The sequence below is a fragment of the Lethenteron reissneri genome, chromosome 21, assembly GCF_015708825.2.
Source record: "Lethenteron reissneri isolate LAM-NWPU_2019-01 chromosome 21, ASM1570882v1, whole genome shotgun sequence".
NCBI classification, from domain to species: Eukaryota; Metazoa; Chordata; class Hyperoartia; order Petromyzontiformes; family Petromyzontidae; genus Lethenteron; species Lethenteron reissneri.
The window spans coordinates 13,554,310-13,578,027 of NC_083799.1; the positions used below are offsets into that span (position 1 = coordinate 13,554,310).

The following is a 23,718-nucleotide window of genomic DNA, read 5'->3' on the forward strand; positions in this document are numbered from 1 at the left end:
TTTTTGGGCGATGGCCCTGCTTCATAGCACGTACATCTCCAGCGAGGGACAGGATATTTTGAGCTCGCCGCACGATCTCCTCTCCGTTTGTACCCACGCTCCCCTTGTCTCTGTTGCTCAGGAGCTGGTAACCCAAACTGCACGTTGGCGGTGGTGATGGGAAAGACTGGAGATGATTCCCTGGCCAGGTCGGTGGTGGGTGTGGGGGGGGGGAGGGTTAGGTGTCACGTTCAAATATTGTCCACCGTTATTGGTCGTGAGTGGGAATCAAACTCGGGTCGCTGAGTTCGTAGTGCAGTGCGCTATCCGCTAACGTACCGTTACCCCATAGTTCCTACACAAAGATAAAGATTCCCCCATGTAGCCTTAGACTGTGGGGGCAAGTACTGTTAGCGAGCACTTATGACGGCCGGCACGGCACACTAAAGGGGTGGGTGGCCAGCACCAGGCCCGGTCGCCTTTGTCTCCCCAGCGGCGATGTTTCTACACACCACACCAGGTATTCTAGGCGCAGCAGACTTAGTGGAGGCCTAGGACCGTTTCAGATAATCGTCAATGGTGTTGGCCGTGAACGGGAATCGAACTCGGGTCACCAGGTTCGCAGTGCGTTGCACTAACCGCTACACTGCTGCTGCCCCATAGTCCATTACACGTACACTATATAACACACACACACATGCAGAATTGAAGCCTAAACTTGGAATAGTTTGGTCATGAGTACCTGTCGTCATTGTCGAGTGAGCACTGGTAACACATGCCTAATGCCACTTGTGGTTGGCTGTCATCTCCAGACACAAGCAGCACAGCATGATACTGGTTGCCATGGACACACCGGGAGTCAAGATCATCAGGCCCCTGATGGTGTTCGGCTATGACGGTGAGCTGTTTTGTCCGACCTTGTCGAATGCTCACTTAACGATCACGAACGGCATTGCCCGAGCGTTCCGAGCGACGGTGGTGTGGCGGTGGTGGTGGTGTGGCGGCGGTGGTGGTGGTGTGGCGGTGGTGTGCTGGTGGTGTGGTAACGGTGTGGTGGCGGTGGTGTCTGTGCTGTGCAGATGCCATTCATGGAGGGCACTTTGAAATCCACTTTGAGAACGTGCGAGTTCCTGCCTCCAACATACTGCTGGGTGAGTGACTCTCCAGGGTGACTGCTCAGGGTGACTCCCTCATTCATACGGTTTCCTTTCCTCCAAATTTGCCTAAATCTGACATTACATCATTTGCACGTTTTTTGCATAAAATATACGTAATAATATCACCGCACATAAAATGGCGATTACTAATGTGTATTATTTGACAGCCCGACTCACGTTAAAGCGTTATCACGTGAGTCGCCGTCGTTGGCCACACACAGCTGAAGCGATGGCCACCCCCAATTAGCACCGTTGGCTACGTGCAGTGCGAAAGAAGTTCAGCGTACGCACACCTCCGGCGGTACCGACAAGTGAATATCTGGTTTGGGCCCGCGGACTCTTGTGTCCAAGCCCTTGCAAACATTTCGATTTAAAGCTTTCGTGACTGCAGGGATTCATCTTCTTGGTTTTTTCCGTAAAGTCACGTAGAATGGGAAAATAATAATAATAATAATAAAAAATTAAACATAATCAAATAATTCTCACGACGTTTCAGCCACAACGCAAGCAACCGTCCTCAGGTGGAGACTCTGTCTTCTCGACAGACCTGTTCTCCACCTGAGGACGGCTGCTTGCATTGTGGCCGAAACATCGTGAGAATTATTTTATTATGTTTAAATATTTATTATTATTTTATTATTTCCATTCTACGTGATTTTACCGAAAGAACCAAGAAGATGAACCCTTGCAAACAGTCGTGCCTTCCCGCGTAACGTGCCCGCCGCTCTGGCCCGGTTGCCGTGGACAAACAAGGGAGCTTGACGAGTCCTCGCTCGCAACAAACCCACGCCGACCGATTGCCGAGTGGCATTCTCCCTGCACGTCCGGTTATAAGTGCGCGGTTGTGTTACGTGCGGTGGGAAATTAGTTCCAACGTGCGTGTACGGTCCGTTCTCCTACAACGCTGCGGTAGTTGCGTCCCTGAAGAATACCGCGTTTAGGAAAAATTGCGTTCTAATAAATAATTATTAATATAGGGTTAAGCGCAGTCCGCGATACCACGTGAGATGCGTACGCAGGGAAAACAAAGACTGAGGCACGTGGGTAGCATCTAGAAGCATCCAGCTTCTTGTGTGATGCTACGCCGAGGCAGCCGTACAGCCGCTTATTCCTACTCGCGCAACGTAGTTCTGTTCACTCAATCGCGTTTGATCCAATTCGCATCCGCGTTATAGCAAAAATACGTCCCCGAACACATTAATCGCGTTGCGTCCAATCCGCGTGATGGAAACACGCAGCGTTAATAGGAGAGCATTCCGCGCGTACGTTCTCCGTTTGTCGCAGGCGACGGCCGGGGGTTTGAGATCGCCCAGGGCAGGCTGGGGCCAGGCCGCATCCACCACTGCATGCGAACGGTGGGACTGGCCGAGAGGGCGCTTGAGTTGCTGTGCCAGCGAGCGGCCACCAGGCAGGCGTTCGGCCGCAAGCTCTACGAGCACGTAAGCGCTGCCCCGCACCTCCTCGTGGTTCGTGCGCGGAGAGGTTTTGACAGGTTTTTTGTATTAGCACCATTACGGAATATCTGCAAGTTGCAGAGTGGGTCCCAGGGGTTAACATCATTGAGAGAGGCGTCGCACAGCTGTTTTTAAAGACATTGTACTCACCGCAGAGAACTGTAGTGACACGACCGCACTCTACGATAGCTGGGAGTCTCGATACCGATAACATTCACCGGAAGGGGAAAGGGTTAATTGGGAAAATGACAGCGCCTCCAATTTCTCACAAGTGCTTTAAGGATGCTTATTTATTGTTATTATGTACTGCACTTGTGGAGCTAGGAAAGCCTCACCGAGTCTCGGAACTTTTGTCAGGAGGCTTCGGGGGGGGGGGGGGGTGATCGATGCTGCTATGTGGAATCCCCAAATGAGTAATTCCGCACGGCATTCTTTTGGCACGAGAGGTGTTCTCAAGAGTTCCGTACGAACGGTAAAATTTCCTGGGAATAAATAAAGTATTTCCGAGCCTGCCACAACATTCCACGGGGTTCTCAAACGCAATTCCGCACATGTGCGTCTCCGCAGCATTCCCTGGCCCGGCGGCTAACGCGTTTTTATTTCTTATTGATTCATCGTCCGCGCAAAGCCGTAACGGATATCAGATAGAGTAAATAATCTCATAACACTCTTTCAAATTTCCAGTTGCCGTGCCTGCCAAGTAATGTTGCTGTTTGCCTGCGCACCTGCGGCGAACCCAAGCCGAGTTAGAGCGTGCCACTCGCATCGGGACTCGTGTCAAAGGTCAAATCTAAGGTCAAGTCGACTCGGCTGCTCATTCCTCATGAGTTCAATTGATTATGGAGACACGTGATCACTTTATTCTTTATTTTTAGGCTCGAATCTCATGCTTAAGTCGTAAATATGAAGCAGTAAATGACAAATGAGGCACGTTGACTTTATTTACATTTTTGTAAGTCAAATCTGTACATGAGGAGAATAACCCAATCGTCATAACGGAATAATAGCGCAGGCTGGAGAAACCATACATTTCAAACAACAACACACGGTAACGTGCAAAAAACATCACAGCCTACAGTGAGGGAAAAAAAGTATTTGATCCCCTGCTGATTTTGTACGTTTGCCCACTGACAAAGAAATGATCAGTCTATAATTTTAATGGTAGGTTTATTTGAACAGTGAGAGACAGAATAACAACAACAAAATCCAGAAAAAACGCATGTCAAAAATGTTATACATTGATTTGCATTTTAATGAGGGAAATAAGTATTTGACCCCTCTGCAAAACATGACTTAGTACTTGGTGGCAAAACCCTTGTTGGCAATCACAGAGGTCAGACGTTTCTTGTAGTTGGCCACCAGGTTTTTACACATCTCAGGAGGGATTTTGTCCCACTCCTCTTTGCACTGTATGTGCATTTTGGGAAAATATCGTCAGTTCTTGAAACTGCATTGTGGTCCCCCCTTGTCTTACTTAGGTCAACATCAAAAGAAATTTGAACAAACGTGATCGACAGTGGTGACACAGTAATAGACAACTGTGGACGGGTTACATCATCATTAGATCTCATCAGTACAGTAGAGTCAGTCATCAGAGTCTACTGCTGCAAAGGCTTTCCTCTGAAAACTACGTGTGCGGAGTCCCCACATGCACGCTATGGGCCCCATTAGCTCGGCTAATGCCAACAGTAATCACATCTGTAAATGACGCGAAAACCCCCATTGTAACGGAATAACAGTGCAGGCCGGAAAATCCACAAGTAAAAAAAAACACTCAACATTTTTTAAAAAGCACGCAACCTTTTGTGCAATTGCAAAAAAAAATGCACTTCTTCAGCAAATGCCCACATTATTTGCACGTGCACAGAAGCTGTGTGCACAGGTGGGGAACAGTGGCGCAGCGGTTAGTGAGTTGTGCTACGAACCCGGCCAACTGAACCGGTCCTTGGCCTCAGTTTCAGTTTCATTTATTTGGAATAACCCTGTGAGCCATGCGGCTCTTGATTTGGGTGCAACCGCAACAAACAATACAATTACAAGATACAAAAACAATAACATCTTCCAGAAAAAGCACCGTTTGTTTATGCTGCGTACAAAAATGGGCAACAAAATCCTATTTTCATGTTAGATCACAATAACAATCATAATACAATATTGATAAAAAATTTAGGTATAACTCTATACTACATCAATAATCGGGCTAAACTAAGCCTCTCTAGAAATTACTGAAATAATGCTATAAAAACAATGTAACAGTGATCGTAAAAAATGTGATTGAAAGTTTACAATAGCGACATACATAACACATATTACTAAACATAGCATCCTTCGCTAGCTGAAGTAACAATAGTAGTAGCAGCACACTATAATCAAAATACATGATAATTTCTCGCATTGGTCATCTATAGTTATATATTTGATTTCAGGCCACTGGATAGCAGTGGCAGCACCTCTAGGTCGACTCAGCCTCAAATGAGTACCTGGTGCGATCTGGGACAAATCGCGGTCGGGTGTGGTGCTGGTCACCCACCTCCCCTCGTGTGCCGTGCCGGCCTTCATCGGTGCTGCCCCAACAGCACTTGCCCCAACAGCCTGTCAAAGCTATACCGTGGTCTTTGTCTTTGTGCTCTTTACACATCTCCGTGTGTTGTTTTGAAACTTGTTTTCGACGTCGCGTAGAGGTCGTTTGCGAGCGCCCCAAGTCCCTTGCTGACCCTGGAGTGTTCTCGCACCGTGACCTCGTGTGGGCCTGCATACCCCCTCACCCCCCTCTTGCATACCCCCCCCCCCCCCCTTCATGCCCCCCCCAGGAGGTCGTCCTTCACCAGGTGGCCGAGTGCCGGCTGGAGATTGAGCAGTCGCGGCTGCTGACGCTGAAAGCTGCGCACGCCATCGACGCCGTCGGCGCCGCCCGTGCCCGCAAGGAGGTGTGGCGACTCTGCTTTCCCGTCTTGTCATCCGGCCCGAGGTGGCGTTGTAGCCAGTGGGCTCAAATCCGGGTCGGGGGTCAGAATCAGAATGTTTATTTGTCCTGGAGGAATCCCACATGAGCTCTACAGAGCTATTTTACACAGATGTCCAGTAGGACTCGGCCTGTCGTCCATCCGCGGCCGATGAGTAACCGCTCCATGGGAGGTCGACAGCGGTCAACAGCGGTGCATCGCGCTGATAGACTGGCCCCTTCCATGGAAACGTGGAATTTCCACCACTGGCTTATGGTCACCAGCGGGGATGAGTGCTGCGCTATTGTTCATTGGTGCAGGGAGAAAATGTGAATTGTCTTCTTCATAAATTCAGCTGACTTGCAGTCTTTCTGTCCACACTCAATCTTCCCTTTATGCATTTCAACGCGCACATTTTACTCTTTAAAATGCAATAGACGCGTGCACGTTTTGATTTACTAAGAGTTTGGATAATCAACGTCGTCCGCCGGGGAACTGCTCACGCGCAATTCTAAAATGGTTATTTTTGTCAACTTTCTCTAAAAGGGCTTCCAGTTCTCTCAGCATCACACGGGGTAGGGGCATTCTTTTCCAACTCCAGGTCAGTTAGTCTCCCTGCCCCTCCCTCCGCTAGGGGCCATTTCCCAATACACCGCCGCACGGCTGTTGTATTTTTCCCGTCGTTGGGCAGCGGTGATGATGAATTATGGCGAGTCTCAACTCGCGTGGCACGATGGTCGATCGCAATCGCACAGTTGCAGAGTGTGGCACGGTGGACGTGCAGTACGCTGCTCACGGCGAACACCTGTGACGATTATCTGAACCAGTCCTGGGCCTCCCCGCATTTGGCATGTGTTACAAGCGCTCGCTCTACAATGACGATCGGTATGCATGACTAAACTATTTCAAGTTTAGGCTTCAATTCTGCATGTGTATGTTATGTAGTGTATGTGTAAGAGACTATGGGGCAGCAGTAGCGTAGAATGTTAGCACGCCACACTGCGAACCCGGCGATCCGAGTTCGATTCCCGCTCACGGCCAACACCAGTGATGATTATTTGAACCGGTCCTGGGCCTCCACTAGGTCGGCTTAGACTAGAATGATGACCTGGTGCGGTGTGTAAACGTTGCTGCCGGGCGGGGTGCTTACCACCCACCCCTCCGTGTGCCTTGCCGGCCTTCATAGGTGCAAATCGTTCGCAGTGCTTGCCCCAACAGTCTGTTCAGGCTACACGAGGGATCTTTGTTTTTGCTAACGGACTTTGTTTGCAGCATGCGACGATGATAGGATGACGCCTCCGTGGACTCTGTGTGGTCTTCTTCCTGTCGTCGTCGCTGCCGCAGATTTCCATGATCAAAGTGGCCGCCCCCCGCATGGCCTGCAAAGTGTTGGACCGCGCCATTCAGGTGCACGGGGGTGCAGGGGTCTCGGAAGACTTCCCTCTCGCGCATATGTAAGCACATTGCCGTTTTCAGGGTTTACAGAGCGGTCCTTTACAGATAGTTCGGGTTTTTTTTCTTCCAGTCCTGAGATCAAGGCCGATAATTGAACGCAGCCATTGCCCGAGCTGTTAACCACACCTCGACAATGATTTCTTTCTGCCAGACAATGCAACTCTTGCACAGTTGATACCATATCTGCAAAGTCTCCTCTTGGGATCTCATCACCGTTTGACTTTAGGTGATCCGCTCGCATTCCAACTCCAGAATGCCACTCTAGTGTCTGTATAGGTAACCTGCCTTTCTCCTTTCCGCTTACATCCCCGACCCATCTCAACCTCCTCATCTCCCCTCAAATTCAGTCGAGCAAGAAGTAAATGCAACCACTTCCCAACCTGTGCCCCTTTTTATCTTTTTATTGTTCTCTCTGCTCTCTGCGTGTACTCCAAAGGGGGGTTGCGGGTGGGGGGCAGGGAGGCCAACTGTCGGCCATGTGCCCTATCTTTCCCTCGCGGGCATCCCTTTTTGTGAAGATCCGCCGACTTGGTCGTCGCCCGGCGGCGCGTGCGTCTGCGTTTGCAGGCTCGCGTTGGCGCGCACCCTGCGGTTGGCAGACGGGCCGGATGAGGTCCACCTCTCGGCCATTGGCAAGCAAGAACTCGGGGAGCAGCTGAAGGCGAGGCTGTGATCATGTGACCACCGCGTGAGCTGCCCAGGCATATCGGGCAGAGGACTGCGCTGCGCAATTTCGGTCGTGGTGATTGTGACTGATGTTTGCTATCGTAGGGAGACTCAAGGGGAATTTGTTCTTCTGATCGGGCTTCGTGTGACGTTTATCCGGCACATGCAAGTACCTTTTTGGCGATGTGCTGTAAAGGTTTGTGATTTACAGTTAAGAATAAGGGATTTACAAAAGTGTCACGTGGAATGTGATGAAAGGGTTTAGAAATATGTAATAATTTCACAGTGTTTATTTTTTTTGAGTGCAGTACAAAGGTATATGATAGAGCACGTGTAATCATTGAAGTTAATGTACATATAATTACGAATATTATTTCGAGCCATTAATTTTAATCGGAGAAAAACAAACTCGCACGTTTCTTAACCTGATGGAAATGGAACGCATTCTTACACTCACAGGGGCCTTGTTAATATGTAGTATAAATATATTATTTAATTGATACTACAATGTAAAAAATTATGCCTATTCGAAAACACACAAAGACATCGATTTTTAGATAGTCGATGGGTTAATTTGCGCGATTTCACTTTGTGTGTCTCCCCCCCTTATGTAACGCATTTCCTCCCGCACAGAGCGAAGGAAACCTGTTTAGCCTTAATGCTACAGACAGTATCACGATGTTTAGAGACTTATATTTCGGATGGAATGGCATCTCAGCAACAGGCGGTGGAACTCCGACAATTCGCGGGTGCATTGTCCCTCTAATAAAAAAAAAGTATCAGAGGTTAATGTCATAGCTAAAAAATACCCAAACAACTCTATAACACAAAGTGCCTGTACGTCAAAATGCACCGATGAGCCAAGTAGCTGCAAAACATTCCTGCGGAGGTAGCTGGTAGGAACGTTGGGTTGCTCGGTCAATGGCCAGGGTCAATGGCGGCGTGGTGTATTCCACAAATATGGCCGACTGTGAGGGCGGGCACAAGCCGGCGTGAGTAGGTTAAACGTTGAGTTTTATAAGGGCACCACGGGGTGAGCAGCCCCTCCCCACCCAGCCCCACCCCTCCCACCCCCCACCCAGCCCCACCCTCCCCACCCAGCCCCTCCCCACTCTCCCCACCCAGCCCCTCCCCACCCTCCTCTCCCCACCCAGCCCCTCCCCACCCTCCTCTCCCCACCCAGCCCCACCCTCTCCACCCAGCCCCTCCCCACCCTCCTCTCCCCACCCAGCCCCTCCCCACCCAGCCCCTCCCTCCACGACGGACAGGACACAATAATCCCCTGTGGGTTGGTGTAGCCAGGAGGTTCCTACCAGTATTAATGGTTGAGCATATATATATTTTGTTGCACACACACGCTGAATTTAAAAATCAATAAATATGAATGAGCCGTAGAAAATGAACCCAGGATCAGTGAAAGCAACGAGATGCTTAGAGCCGCAGTTCTTGCTGGCGGGCCGGAGATTATCGCCATGACCCCTCACGTGGCTTCACGCCACGTCAGCCCGAGGCATTATCTTCCCGCAGATCTTTAATTCGCGGAAGAAGGCTGCTTGCTTCATCCCAATAAAACTCTGTTGATTTCCCAACCCAAGGAGCACTGTTGATTTACGGTCGCGTTTTACCAAGCCTCGTTCATTAATACCGTAATGCTCTCCTTCCGAACGCATTCGCTCGTTTGTCTTGCCATCGGCACACATGGGACACTTGCAGTCGTGACAATGTATCTATTTAAATGCTTTTGTAACGTACATGAAGATGTAAAGAGTTGCACCCCGCCACTCCCAGGCTGCATGCGGCTGAATTAGAAAAGGCCTTGGGGAGCCTCTGAATATGAAGTCAGCCTTTTCGGTGTATTATTTTTAAGTCTTCGTGTAACCATTCGCCGCGTCTTTTTTTGCTTTGCAGCCTAACCACGGTCGTGACATAAGAACTGTACCGGCCGTTTGCCAGTCCACAACTTGATGGATTCCTCTCCGCCCCGTGTCGTACGACCATACTTCACCACGCCGGTTCAGTGCGGGTTGGCGAAGCGACCCAGGCGGAGGGTGGTCCAGGACCGCTTCGGATATCGCCCGCCGCCGATGTTAGCCGTGGTCGGGAATCAAACTCGGGTCGCCGGAAATTGTCGCTCAGCGGCTTTTAACCACTGCACCGCAAGCGGAGGTTACAAACGCGGGAGGAAGTCGCGCCGATCATATCGTTGACTCTGCACCTCATCTGATCAGCACGGGCTGGCTACGTGCACATTGTGATTGAAGTTCAACGTCCGTACATCCACGCCTAAGATAGGGCAAGGGCGGTTTGCGCCGTGCCATCTGCTTGTCGCGCGGGCCTCGCGTATTTCAAAACGACGAATGCCCACGCAGTCGCGCCGCTGTAAAGGAACGCCAGGCACTGCGCGGCTTGTTTCCCGTAGAAGACCCCCTCGGCCGCGACGCAGTTAAACGTCAAGAAATCCGCCGACTTCAGCGCCTCCGCCAAGAGCAGGGTGTGGTACGGCAGCCAGCAGACCAAGAACAAGCAGAAGTAAACGCGCGCAAGCTCTCGCCGCCCGCTGCAGTCGAACGCCGGGTTCCTGCGGGCGGCGATGTAAAACGACGCGAAAACCACGACGGCCGTCGCGCACCCCAAGGAGACGCCGAGGACGCCGACGGCCGCCTCCCACGTGCGCGCGCTCTCGAAGTCGAGGTCCGGCTCGCACCTCTGGCCGCCCGCCGCCGTCACGACGACGAGGCTGGGCAGCGAAGCGCCGAGGGCGAGGAGCCACGACGCGGCGCACATCGACGCCCTCGCGACCGTCCCGCTCCCGAAAGTGGAGAACTGTTCCACTCCCATGGAGGCCACGGAGAGGGCAGTGCCGTACTGGTAGAGCTCGAACGTGAAGAACAGCAGCTTGCACAGGGCCTCGGCGCCCGACGGCCAGTGGCCGACGCCGTGTCGCGTGACCACGACGAGCGCCGGCAGCGTGGAGATGCCGCATAGGCACGCGGCGGTGTGGCTCAGGGGCAGCAGCGCTGTCGACACGCGGGCGCCCGGCGGGTGGTCGGTGGCCAGCAGCCACAGGACGGCGAGGTTTGGCACGAGGCCGAGGACAAACGCCGCGCCGTAGAGGACGGAGATTCCAGTGTTGAAGGCGTCGTTGTCCACCGTCTTGCACGGCAGGCAGTCGAGGAAGTCGCACACTCTGTCGGACACGTCCGGCAGCGGTGGGTCCAAGTAGGAGTAATTCGAGGTCGTGTCCCACGGCTCGATTTCATCCATGGTATTGTGCGCGCTAGCGGTAGCGCCTCAACACTGGCCTGTAAAGGAACGATGCGAAATAAATATCTGGCTTACCTAAGTTCGGACCAAATCAAACATTATTTGGCGGTACTGCCCTTAAAATTAAAACGTTGATATTAGGCGACTTTTGGGCAATTGCCTCATGTGATTCTTCTCCATATGCAGGCAGGAGGGCCGCAGTGTTATTGACGAACGCGTTGTTGAGCTTTGCGGATTCGAAGAAGTTCTGGCAACATTTCTCCGACGAAATTTCTCTGGCAAAATTCCAAACATTCAACGACGGTCACGCACAGAAATCCTACGCTGGCATTTAAATGGATACCTTTGTTTCCACCAAATGTGCGCGTACCTTGGTCATGCAGCCCCACTGCGTAATGACGTGGTGGTTTGGCAGGGGGGGGGGTCGAGGAAGCAGCATGTTGCGTGAGTCGCTTTCGTCAGATGTGTGATGAAGCAAGCCCCTCCGCCCCCCCCCCCCCCCACCGTGGCCTTGGCGAGACGTTAGCGTCATCCAGCCGTACCCTGCTGCACCCCCCTTGGTAGTGCAGCCCGAATGACAACTTTGCTTGCGTCTGCAGAGTGACCACCCCCCCCATCCCACACACGTTGTGTTTGAAATTTCTGTATTGAGACAGAAACGGACATCCTTCTGCATTTGATGGACGATGGTAAAACAAAAATGTAGCTGCGACGATGAAGTCGATCAATGGAGTGAATTGAGTAATCCGCATTTTTTTTGTTGCGGTCGATTTCTTGGGTCCCTTTAAAAATTGTGCTCGCCCCGACGGCATCGTGCCTCCTGAAGGTGGGAAACCCCTACAAGCCACGCCCAGTGTGATGATGACATCACCAAGCCCCCACCCATCACCTCCCGTCCAGCGGCACATGTGGGAGCAGAGGCAGAGACATCCCCCCCAACAACTATTTCACTTTATCCAGTTAAGGTATTGAACTGATAATCTGAAATAGCATTAATGGGTAAGACTATGAATGGCTCTACAGCACATGTTGTTACAACTTACAGCTCGTTATGAGTAACCAACCTCAATATAGTTGTATATTGTTTATATCTTGAATACAGTACTCCATTCGTGCGATTCCAAAGAGGGTTTATTTTTTTTATTCGAAAACCGTGCAGTATCTTTACGATCCAATAGTTGAAATGTTGAATGATTTGTAACAGTAGATCCGTTACAACGTTCATCGTCTCTCTCGAGTATTTTAAATTGTAGTTATTAAACATTGGCGTTCCAGTCTTTATTTTGTAAATAAGTCTTCATTATGGAATTGATAATTCTATACAATAAAAAAAGTTCAGCTCGGGAAATGTATACCATTGCTTTTTAGTCCTGTTTGTCTCATACCTAGAAAATACATGTCGTAAAATATATTTTACTTACCAATATTATCCAGTATTACATACAAGCACTCTGTATAAATGCGACATTTTATATATATAAAAAGTATTTTAGCATCTACAGGTTTTTCTCACGGCGAGCAAACTCTTACTTGGTCATTCTTTACACATCATAGAATACAGTTGACAATTTAAGCAGCAAAGTTTTACATTTGGGTACAAGCCGTATCTATGACTGGGTAATCGCGTGCACCGTGCGGGGGGTCTTGAATTTTTCCAGACAAACTGGCTTCAAAGTCAGCGGTCCGCCTCGGATCGGTTCGGCAGTATGACCGCGCATTCCGTGTTCTGAGTGACATAGGTGCAGTCCTCCGCGAGCAGGTCGTGCGAGGCGGTGCTCGCCTTGAACTTGACCACGACTGAGCGGATGAACTCCTGCCGGCGCCGCTTGTCCACGAAGCAGTAGAGCACGGGGTTGACGCAGCACTGGCCCACGGCGAGGCACTGCGCCACGTGCAGCCCCACGTACAGCGCCTCGTCCAGCGCGCAGCCCAACCGCAGCACGCGCAGCAGCGCCAGCGCGTCCGCCAGCAAGAGCACGTGGTAGGGCGTCCAGCAGACCGCGAAGACCGTCGCGTACACCAGCACGATCGTGCGGCCGTTGTTCCTCTCCGAGAGGCCGTGCCACGCGATGGCCCGGTAGAGGAGCACCGAGCTGACGACGATCATTGGGAAGGGCACGAGGAAGCCCAGCGTGTTGTACAGCAGGGTGATGCCAGCCATCCACTTGAAAAAGTGGTCCGGGGGCAGGTCCGCGCGGCAGTGGGTCTCGCCGTTGGGAGTTGTCACGGCTCGGATGTAGATGATCTCGGGCAGCGACGCCACCACGGCCAGCAGCCACGCGATGGCGCATATCAGGAGGCGCGCGCGTTGCTTCCGCCGGCTGGACGCCTCGTGGAAGTGCACGAAGGTGATGTACCTGTCGACGCTCATGGCGGTCACGAAGAACACGCCGGCGAACAAGTTGACGCTGAAGGTGACGTTGGTGAGCTTGCACAGGAAGTTGCCATAGAGCCACTGGTCGTCGTGCAAAAACGAGGCCACCATCACGGGCATGACGAGTACGATGCAGATGTTGGAAATGGCGAGGTTGACGACGTACAGATGAGTCTCGAACCTGTTTTTGTGAAAGAACACGTTGAAGCAGAACACGGCCACGTTGCCTGCGACTCCTACGACGAAGATGAAGAGGTAAACGATGGATATGCCGATGAGAATGGCGCCCTTATTGAGGACCTGTGGGCATTCGAAGTGCTTGTAGGAAGAGCTGCAGTTTGCGTCCGTAGACTCGTTGCACAACGGCTCCAGATCCCAGTAGTCGGTGAAGTTCAAGAAGGCTTCCGAGTCAAAGTCAAGAGTAAGGTCCATGTTGGAGTTGTCTCTGTGTGTTCGCAGCCTGCAAAGAGAATAGACGCACGGCACATTAACACGTGGCAGGCTTTCGCGGCCAACATGATCCATAATAGAGGTTGTTTTTTGGGGTACAATCTCCCCTCCCCACCCAGCCCCTCCCCACCCTCCCCACCCAGCCCCTCCCCACCCAGCCCCTCCCCACCCTCCCCTCTCCACCCAGCCCCACCCCTCCCATTTTTGGATGCACGACGGACGGACACAATAATCCCCTCTGCGCTGGTATAACCAGGAGGTTCCTACCAGTATAAATACCAGATCTAGGATAGACTACATATAGTGCATCTGACTACACAAAGACAAAGATCCCCGTATAGCCTACACAGACTGTTGGGGAAAGTGATGTTAGCGAGCACCTATGAAGGCCGACACGGTATAGTGGGAAGTGGGTGGCCAGCACCGGGCTCGGCCGCCTTTGTTTCTCCAAGTGCTGATGTTTACACACTAGGTACTCATTTAAGGCTGAGTCGACTTAGGGGAGGCGCATGACCGGTTCCGATATTCGTCACTTATGTTGGTTGTTGGGCAGGAATCAAAACCCGGGTCGCGGGGGGGGGAGTGTGGCAGCTCAGTGCGCTAACCACTGCACCGCTACTCCCAATTTGACAACAAAGACAAAGATTCCCCATATAGCCTTAACAGACTGTTCGGACAAGTGCTGTCAGCGAGCACCTATGAAGGCCGACACAGCACACGATGGCGTGGGTGGCCAGCACCACGCCCGACCACCTTTGTCTCCCCAGTGGCGATATTTACACACCGCACGAGGTACTCATTTGAGGCTGAGTCGACCTAGGGGAGACCCAAGACCAGCTCAGATAATCGTCACTGGTGTTGGCCGTGAGCGGGACGCGAACTTGGATCGCAGGGGTTCGTGGCAGTGCAGCGCGCTAACCACTGCACCACCACTCCCCATTCGACAGTCACTCACACACCGCGCATTAACGTTAGCCGAGTCATCTTCAGTGCATAGCTATAGGCAATCACAGAAATACATTAAAGAAGTTTATCGCCAGGACTATAGCGCAACAAAAGGTAATGCGTGTCGATGGGCTGTTTATTATGCAGAGTCAAGCTCACATATCACATGGCAAGTGTTCGTTAGAGACCTGCTTGCTGGCAGCTGTGAGATCTTTACATCATGAGTCAAATCCCCACTTTTTTGGACACGCGTAGCTTGTAATTACACCCTTAACAGTGGGGACTCCCTTATTTGCATGTTATTTTTTTGTTCCATCTTCGACGACGTCTCTTTAAATCACCGTGACAAATGGGATCTTAAAAATCGAGGGGGAATTGTTCACACGGGAAGTGTCAAAAAGTCATCAGTCATACGCACAAGGAAAACCCCCAATCCATCACGACTTAAAGTTTTTGTTTCGCCCACGGAACTGACATTGCTGATGGCAAAACGAGACAACCAAACTCATTTAATTCCACTTCTGCCAGTGGATAGAGAATTGCGTGGGCAGTGGTGCTCAAGCGCACGTAACAGCAAACTCAACACAAACCCCCCGCCCACCTCCTACGCATTTCCCATAAATGTGCAAAATTTCTCTTGATATGCAAATTATTTTGTCAAGGCGCTCTTTTTCCCCCTCCAACCCAGCTTAAATATACGCTCCAAGCTTGGTGGTGTTTCATTCTTCACCTGAGGACGGCTGCTTGCGTTGTGGCCGAAACGTCGTGAGAATTATTTTATTATGTTTTATTTTCATTATTTTATTATTTCCCTTCTACGTGACTTTACCGAAAGAACCAAGAATAACACTGCCTTAAAAAGAAAACAATTGTATGAAATAAACGACGTTTCGCGGAATGACCCTTCTTCGTACCTACGAATATTGTCCATTAGCTCCAAAACGTCACCCGTTTTTTTTACTGTCCAGTGTCCAGTTTACATGTTCCTTTACAGGCGGTGTTGTTTACTAATGCGTTGATTTTTTGTTGTTGCCTAACGAGCACTGCATCTAGTAAACTGCCTTATTCGATTGGAATGTATTGTCGATCTTCAAGTGTCTGGGTTGTTTTGTTTAACCACGCGTCGAGTGACCAGGCTACTGCACAGGCATAAATTAGCGTGAAATCATACATCCCCTGCGAGCGTAAGTGGGCTCGGGTTGATTGTATTTTTTTCACCGATCATAGGAAAATTATTATATGAATGTGCAGAAACAATAAACAGATGTACGGTGACTTCTTTGCGAATATTTAAACAGACAACGGGTGCATTCCTCACGTGCTTCGGTGAATTAAGGTGATGCTTTGGAAAAGCGCCTCTCTTCACTGCTGTGAGTGGTGTTGTTAGTATTGTTACGCGTACACACACTCAGGCAGTGAACCAACCAACCATGGCTTGTGACAACCACACTGCGCAGTCGACATTAGATTGTATACATTACGCGGCAGGGGCTATACATTAACGTCGTGAATAGTGTGGAACATTGTACAGGGCGTGGCCACAAGGGGTTTGAGGAATGCATTTGAAAGAAAGGATTTCCCCAGCACAAGATCGCAATGGGTGCAATTGATGTAAAACTCCCAAGCACACTCAGTGTGCACTCCCGTACACCAATGCTTTCCACGCCGGCGGGCGAGCAGGACCGATAGCTGTGGCTGTGATTCTTGGAAGTCAGGAATCTGGGTTCTGAGTGCAATGCACAAACCACTGCGTATCACTCATGTAAATGGCCCTGAGAATTTAAAAATAAAATAACTGTGTACTTTCAAACACCTAAAATTCAACACAGTTGTCAACAACACTGCATTATTGTAAATATCTCGAATGTATATAATATAGGTTTTTGTTGGGTTAGATCGCGTAAATATATAAAAGTGTCGTTAAACCCGTCACTATCCGGCACAGTAAATTAGTAAGGGTTGTCACGTAAACAGAACGTGCCAATTCGTCACTAGTACAGCACACCGGTGTGTTGGAAAGCAAAGCCACAACATTTACAATGTGAGTACGACGTTTCGCCAGTAATTACAACTAATATATATAAAATCTCTAATGTATATATCATTTTCGACGTTTCAGGCAATGGCCCTTCTTCAGACCACATCTCTAAAATGGTTTACTTGCTCTCGTGTGGCAAGCTGCAGTGGTTCTCCTTTAAACGACCTAACGATAAATACCTCTTTAAAAAAAAACAAAATCCATTCCAGAGAGAAAAAGATCTGGACGTTTCGGCTTCTTAACCCCCCCCCCCCCCTCAAGCGTTTTTTCGGTAAAAAAACCAATGAGTATAATTTCTGCAGTCTCGAAAACTTCAATCCTAGGTTATTCCCCCACAAGCGGTTTCCTTTTCCCACTCAGCAACAACAACAAATAAGAGCATCACTGAACCTCATGCAAATCCTATGATACCGCGCGCAAAAAGAAACCAGCTACACACGAGTGAGTGCACGCCGGAGATGTGACATCATTCGGTAGGCTTTGGTTTTCGCACAAGGGGCACGTTTATGCCGGGGGGTGTGGTGGTAAGCCAGCAGTGGCTATGATTTCACCGCACGTTGTTAAATGACGCTGTAAAACAAAGGGCCATGATCTTCTTCTTGGTTCTTTCGGTAAAGTCACGTAGAATGGAAATATAAAATAATAAAAATAAAACATAATAAAATAATTCTCACGACGTTTCGGCCACAACGCAAGTAGCCGTCCTCAGGTGGAGAACAGGTCTGTCGAGGAGACAGAGTCTGATCTTCTTGGTTCTTTCGGTAAAGTCACGTAGAAGGGAAATAATTGTATTTTATTATGTTTTATTTTTATTATTTCCCTTCTACGTGACTTTACCGAAAGAACCAAGAAGATTAATCTCTGCAGTCACGAAAGCTTTAAATCGAAATTTAAAGGGCCATGATCTCGGTGCGGTTCACATACCACACGTCGCCACTGATGTTGGTAGCCGTGGCCTGGAATCGACTCGAGGCGTACTGGAACAACGTGCCACCACTCACCACCACCAACATGTGAAAATAGTAATAATAATCACGTTGCCAAAAGCATGCTGTCATTTTACTTTGAGTACAAATTGAAGGGCTTGTCTGTTACTCAATAGCTAGTAATAGGTGACTTCATATGCCAATTCTTCAGGGAAAATAAATATTGTTTAATTCTTATCAGGTCCCAAGGTGTAAAGTGCAGACTCCAACTCTTATCCACCGTCTTCTCTTGCCTCTCTGCGTGCTTCCAAGAAGATGTATTGCCCAACATGTCACCGATTGAAGTGTTTCCTTTAAAGGCCAACAGTGTTATTGACAAATACGTTTAGCCTTTTTTGTTGTTGTTAACATATAATTACGACATAGCGAACGTTGTCAACCTAATGATAATACTGTAATTCCCTGGCCAAATTGCTTTTGGAGTAGTACAAATACTGTTTCTGTTAAGCGAGTCATTAACATTCTTGGCCCACAGAAAACGTAAACCAATGACATAACACATCTTTTGTTCACTGCTTTTGCTCCAAACAACCCAATTAAATCGAACTCGAAGTGAATAATCACACGAACACATCAAAACAGTGTGTCCTCTCCCCCACCACAGACTGCCAATCTGTGTTCTGATGAACAAAGGTCCACCTTCAAAAGAGCATTCGCCTACCTCCAGATATAGACCCTGATATCGACTTTCGCCTTTGATACGATATACAGTATACCGTGACTTCATCGAATTATCAGTCACGCTATATCCAATGCGGTGTATAAAAAAAACAGTCGATCTGTAGTAAGTGCGTATAGACGCAATCGTTAATAACACTGTCTTAAAATAAATACAAATATATAATCGGCGACGTTTCGGGCAATGACCCTTCTTCATGTGCTATGGCCCATCTAACCGGTATCCATAGACACAAACACGGCCACTACAGCGCTGATATAAAACAATGTATCAAAGGGCTTCACATGACAACACACTAACTATCACACAGTATAAGTGTAACTTACAGCCCCTTGCAGGTGACACTGTTGGCTGTAAGTCTCACTGTGTGACCATCGGAATCCGACCCTCATTGACCAGCGCGGTGAAGTATGGTCGAAGTTTTCCAATGCTGCCGCTGGGCCACACGCGTTTCAAGAGGCGGGAGTCACCCACGCTTTACCCCACCACACCGCACGCCATGACCTTGCCTGCCCATTGACTCCGGTGTACCCATTGACGCCACTGGGTAGTTATACCACTGGGTATAAATGGGTACCAATTGCTTCAACTGCAATCGTTTCGGCGTCCTATGAATTGAAATGCAGTTCCAGTGTGCCAACCATCAACCATCACGGGATCTTCGTACGGACAACTACGTCTGCATAACCATAACTGTATGTGTGTGTGCGTATATATACAACTAAAAAAAACACAACGCTTTTTGTATCTTCTTCTTTCGTGCGGCTGATTGAGTGGCAAAGCAACGACTGCGATTTTCACATTCGGATGGTCAAGCCCAAATCACGGCGTCATGAGTAGCAGAGTGGAATCGCTGTGATTTCGTATTCTGTGGCTCGGGCTGTGTTGCACAGAACATACCTTTACTGGTGCTGGCTCCAAAGGTGTCCAGGTGAACCCAACTTCACCAGGTGAGAGAGCCCCCTGTCAATAAATACACGAGCACTCGATCGATCCACGGCGACCCACCCTCGACTCGGCTCGGGGTATATATACAAGGTGCCTCTCTCTCTGTGTGTGTGTGGGTCTCTCTCTGCTCTGGGTTACTCACGCGAAAGGCAGGAGGAGGAAACCTCCATCCACAGACGTCATTATTGGCGGAGGCGGGTAGGGGGGGTGCAAGGGTGCGCTTGGATGAGTCAACAGAGGGAGGGAGTGAGGGGGGACCTCGCGTGCTGTCGTTGATGTGCGATGCGTGGAGCGGTGGCGCCGCGGTTAGCGCGCTACAGCTCCCGAACAACCCGGCCACCCGAGTTCGATTCCAGCTCGCGGCCAAAGCCAGTGACGATTATCTGAACCGGTCCCGGGGAGCGGTGGTATCGTGGTTAGCGAGCTGCGCTACGAACCCGGCGACCCGTGTTCGATTCTTGATCGTGGCCAACACCAGTGACGATTATCTGAACCGGTCCTGGGCCCACCCCTAGGTCGACTCGGCCTCAAATGAGCACCTGGTGTCGTGTATAAACATCGCCGCTGGGGAGGCGAAGGCGGCCGGGTGTGGTGCGCCGTGCCGACCTTCATAGGTGCTCGCTAACAGCACTTGCCTCGGGAACCTGGAAGAGACTAGACGGGGGATTTTTGTCTTTTGCGCGTGACATCTCGGGCAGTCGACACACAAAACCTTTGTCCCGTGACCTGCTGCCATCAGGTGGAGCGGCGAGCGCGCACTGCGATACGAACCTGGCCCTCTCGGTTCGATTTCCCGGCCACGGTTATCGTGAGTGACGTCTAAAACCGGTTCTGGAGCTCCACGAGGTCAAAATTAGTCTGTGACGTTTGTAAACGTCGTGGTGGTTTCCCATGCCCATCCCATTATATGACAATACCTGCCCCAACAATAAGGGCCTCGTATCGAAAGACTCAACAACTACTGATCCGGTTAAAATCCTTTGTTTCGAGATAAGTTATTTAGTTTCGGTCATGCTTCTGGCTTATGTTCGTGGAAATTTGCAGTTAGTTCAGATCTTCGGTTCGACTTTTTAACACATTGGGGTTTCCGTTAAGATGGATGGAAACTAACTTGTTCAAGCGCATATTGATTCAAAGTCAACCAAAAAAGTGGAGTGGAAGTCAAGTTAACTCACAACCTTGTAATGCTTTCATTACAGCAAGTCCATCCCCGATTACCCCTTAAATAACTTTAACAACAACAAAAAACATAACTCTAGTACCTTACCAGCTACCATAGATGTCAACCTACCCCTATCCTTGTACAGGGAGATTTAGTTTTCAGGTCCATACGGCGTACAGCCGTCTCAGTACGGGCAAAATAATTTCCGTCTATTTGTTTGTGTTTCTCCCTTGTGATTGGACTTTGGAGGATGAACGCTGAGAGTTATAATGGGCACGGGTTGACCAATAAGGTCTGAATTGGTCTGTAATAAGGTAGGGCACTGATAAGGGGTTGACAGGTATGTATTAGTGTAGTGTATAGTAGTGCAGTGTATAGTGTAGTGTATAGTGTAGTGTATAGTGTATGGTAGTCTGAATTGGTCTGTAATAAGGTAGAGCACTGATAAGGGGTTGACAAGTATGAGCTTACCCGAGATCCAGTGAGATCGGGTGCACATCGGGTGAGTTGGTCATTCAAGTATCACAAACGTGATGAATGAGAAGGGAGAGGGGAGGGGGGTTCGTTCATTGCGTGATGGTGGCAGTCATTGTAACCTGGTCATGATTGTAAAATACCATAATTGCAGCGTTGAGCTCGTATATATCATGATTTTAATAATTTAACGCTCCGGAAACATATAGATTTAAGTATGTCTTCGCAGAGATAATTCTTTCCAGATGTCAGTGTTTGGCCTCCTGCGTTGTTATGGGAGCCGTTATTTTGCGGATGTAAAAATATATATTTTATAAAAATGCATGACACAGAAGAGTAATAACATACATTTCTTCCATACGGAAAACACCCACTCTGCTCTTGAATATTTGCAGGGCAGTTCCGTTAATAATGAACAATGCTGTAGCTAAACACGACTTGAATCCTTGCAGTCACGAAAGCTTCAAATCTAGAACTGAATAACGTTGCTGTGGAACGGCCATAGGTTAACCGACCAAGACTATTTTGACGTGGAGATAAGGGAGGCCATGCGTATTTGTTTAATTAACCAACACAATGTGCCAGAGTGAGTTTTAATTAGCTCATGGCAACTTCAACTGAAGCTCCGTATTCATGTTTCCTTATTAACTGCGTTCTAAATTGGAACAACATAAGAACGTGTAAATATATATCACTAGCACAGTTATATTCGTACGAAGAAGGGCTATTGCCCGACACGTTGCCGAATATATATTTCCTTTTAAGGCCACAGTTTTGTTGAAGACTGTGTTCAGTTTGTTAATTGTGCTTGTGTAACCATTGGCGTTAAAGTAGCATCATCAAGGGACATATGAAATGTGGCCACTTATATTAAACTACAATGGACAGTTGTACTGGTAGGAACCTCTGGTAACACCAGCCCACAGGGGATTATTGTGTCCGTCCATCCGTCGTGCAGGGAGGGCTGGGTGGGGAGGGAGGGGCTTGGTGGGGAGGGTGGGGAGGGGCTGGGTGGGGAGGTGGGGCTGGGTCGGGAGGGGAGGGTGGGGAGGGGCTGGGTGGGGAGGGTGGGGAGGGGCTGGGGAATAGGAGGGGTGGGGCTAGGTGGGGAGGGGCTGGTCACCCCGTGGTGCCCTTATAAAACTCAACGTTTAACCTACTCACGCCGGCTTGTGCCCGCCTCACAGTCGGGCATATTTGCGGAATACACCACGCCGCCGTTGACCCTGGCCATTGACCGAGCAACCCAACGTTCCTACCAGCTCCCTTCGCATGAATGTGTTCTGTTCCGTAGTATGTAATGCACTGCACCGGAGGAAAACACTAATTTTTTTTTTACAAAGACATAACTTTGAACACTTAGTATCATGCGAATTAGTATCGATTAAGGCTCAAGATCCGTGCATATCAGCATGCTTGTTTAAACGCGAGCAATGCGTGTTCATCCAGCAGTGGATTGACCATGGCTCCCAATGATGAGTTCGTACAGTTATAGCTGGGAGAACAATACATTATACAATATGCAACTGGAAAAGCAATAAAGGTGCAATTAAATACCGTGGTTATTTTATATCAGTTCATCAAGCCTGTCTATGCCAGGCAAACCTTTTCAATGAATATAATAATTAACCTGATGTGATTCTTTGACAATTCTTTTTTTTATCTACGATCAGACACGAACTACTCCAAAAAATTGTTGACTTCATTCAACTTATTATATTTAAATACGTACCCATTGGAAACCGCTAAATTAAAAAATTCCGTTCTTTTTGTTTTATTAGAAAGAACAACAATGAATTAACTAATAGTCTATGAGGGGAAATGCCTTTTACCGTTTTCGAATTATTAAGATTTTAACATCATAAAATGCGCATTTTGTCGTTCAAAACCACTTGAATGGAAATATCTCAAAAACAATAAGCTATAACCATGATTCTCGCTTTACTTTCATTTCATGTTCTTTCAAACAAACAAAAAACGCAATCCTATATTTTGAACGCAGTCTGAATGACACTACGCACACACCTGTTTATATGGCTCTTAAAAATCGAAAATTGGGGGCTTTAAATTTTTAAAAAATCTTGGATTTTCAGATTTATTCCTGTTGTCTGTGTCCCAAAGGCTGCCTTATGTATCAAATGTCAGCTTTCTACCATGTCAGCTGCTCTGTGCTTCCAGTGTTCAGAGGCCTTCTCAAGGCACGGCTCCGGCTGGAGCACGCCATGTACCACACACGTGTCGGTGATGTGCACGTCTTCTTCGAACGCTGGGGAGCCATTAAAGCCCCTCTCTGTACCAGCGTGGACGGCACCCTCGTGGTGTTCACCTTCTGAAGCGCTCGCTCGTCACCGTGGCGTGCGCGATGACCACCACAACCATCACCACCACGTGGCTTCTATTTCGTGTTGTGCGCGTTGCTTTTAGCGCCATAGCGCGTGGATTTGTAGCGTTTATTTCCATTTGTTTGCTGGTGACTTTGTGTGTGTTTCATATCGAAATCGCCTCCAGTGCTGTTGTTGCTGCTGGCGGCAATAAAAGTTGTTAAAAAGTCAAAAAGTCTACCATGTCGGGAAGAACCCTAGAGTTTTTTTTTAAAGACATACAGATTAAGGTCTTTATATAGATATCAGAGGGTAATAATATTGTTTTTGTGCGCAAGATATTTCTCTAAACGATGTATTAAAATTTGAGGTTGTATTTAAAAATGCGCTGTTACTGTTATCGCTGGTGGCTGCTGCTGCGAGT

General features: G+C 48.9%; 3 protein-coding genes across 4 annotated transcripts in view; 1 reads left to right on the forward strand and 2 right to left on the reverse strand.

Annotated features, from left to right (window-relative positions):
* ACAD11 (acyl-CoA dehydrogenase family member 11) overlaps positions 1-8,788 on the forward strand; it is a 30,818-nt gene extending 22,030 nt beyond the window's left edge. Inside the window, 7 exon segments of the mRNA XM_061555882.1 lie at positions 122-188; positions 792-877; positions 1,059-1,130; positions 2,421-2,575; positions 5,401-5,517; positions 6,877-6,986; positions 7,555-8,788. Of these exon segments, the coding sequence (XP_061411866.1) occupies positions 122-188; positions 792-877; positions 1,059-1,130; positions 2,421-2,575; positions 5,401-5,517; positions 6,877-6,986; positions 7,555-7,660 (713 nt within the window). The 3' untranslated portion in view covers positions 7,661-8,788.
* A 138-nt stretch (positions 8,789-8,926) lies between these two features.
* Positions 8,927-11,328, reverse strand: LOC133345267 (atypical chemokine receptor 3-like). 2 transcript variants are annotated; one of them, XM_061555881.1, is made up of 2 exons: positions 11,288-11,328; positions 8,927-10,955 (listed from the first exon to the last, which is right to left on the reverse strand). In XM_061555881.1, exon 2 carries the CDS (start codon positions 10,915-10,917, stop codon positions 9,937-9,939), a length of 981 nt encoding a protein of 326 aa, XP_061411865.1. In that variant the 5' UTR covers positions 10,918-10,955; positions 11,288-11,328; the 3' UTR covers positions 8,927-9,936. The 2 variants fall into 2 exon arrangements, with proteins under 2 accessions (XP_061411865.1, XP_061411864.1); XM_061555880.1 differs by having other exon boundaries at positions 11,261-11,298.
* Positions 11,329-12,030: 702 nt separating this feature from the next.
* On the reverse strand, positions 12,031-19,454 carry LOC133345266 (atypical chemokine receptor 3-like). Its single transcript, XM_061555879.1, has 2 exons — positions 19,290-19,454; positions 12,031-13,751 (listed from the first exon to the last, which is right to left on the reverse strand). The coding sequence occupies exon 2, from the start codon at positions 13,721-13,723 to the stop codon at positions 12,593-12,595; it is 1,131 nt and encodes a 376-aa protein (XP_061411863.1). The 5' UTR covers positions 13,724-13,751; positions 19,290-19,454; the 3' UTR covers positions 12,031-12,592.
* Between the last annotated feature and the right edge of the window lie 4,264 nt (positions 19,455-23,718).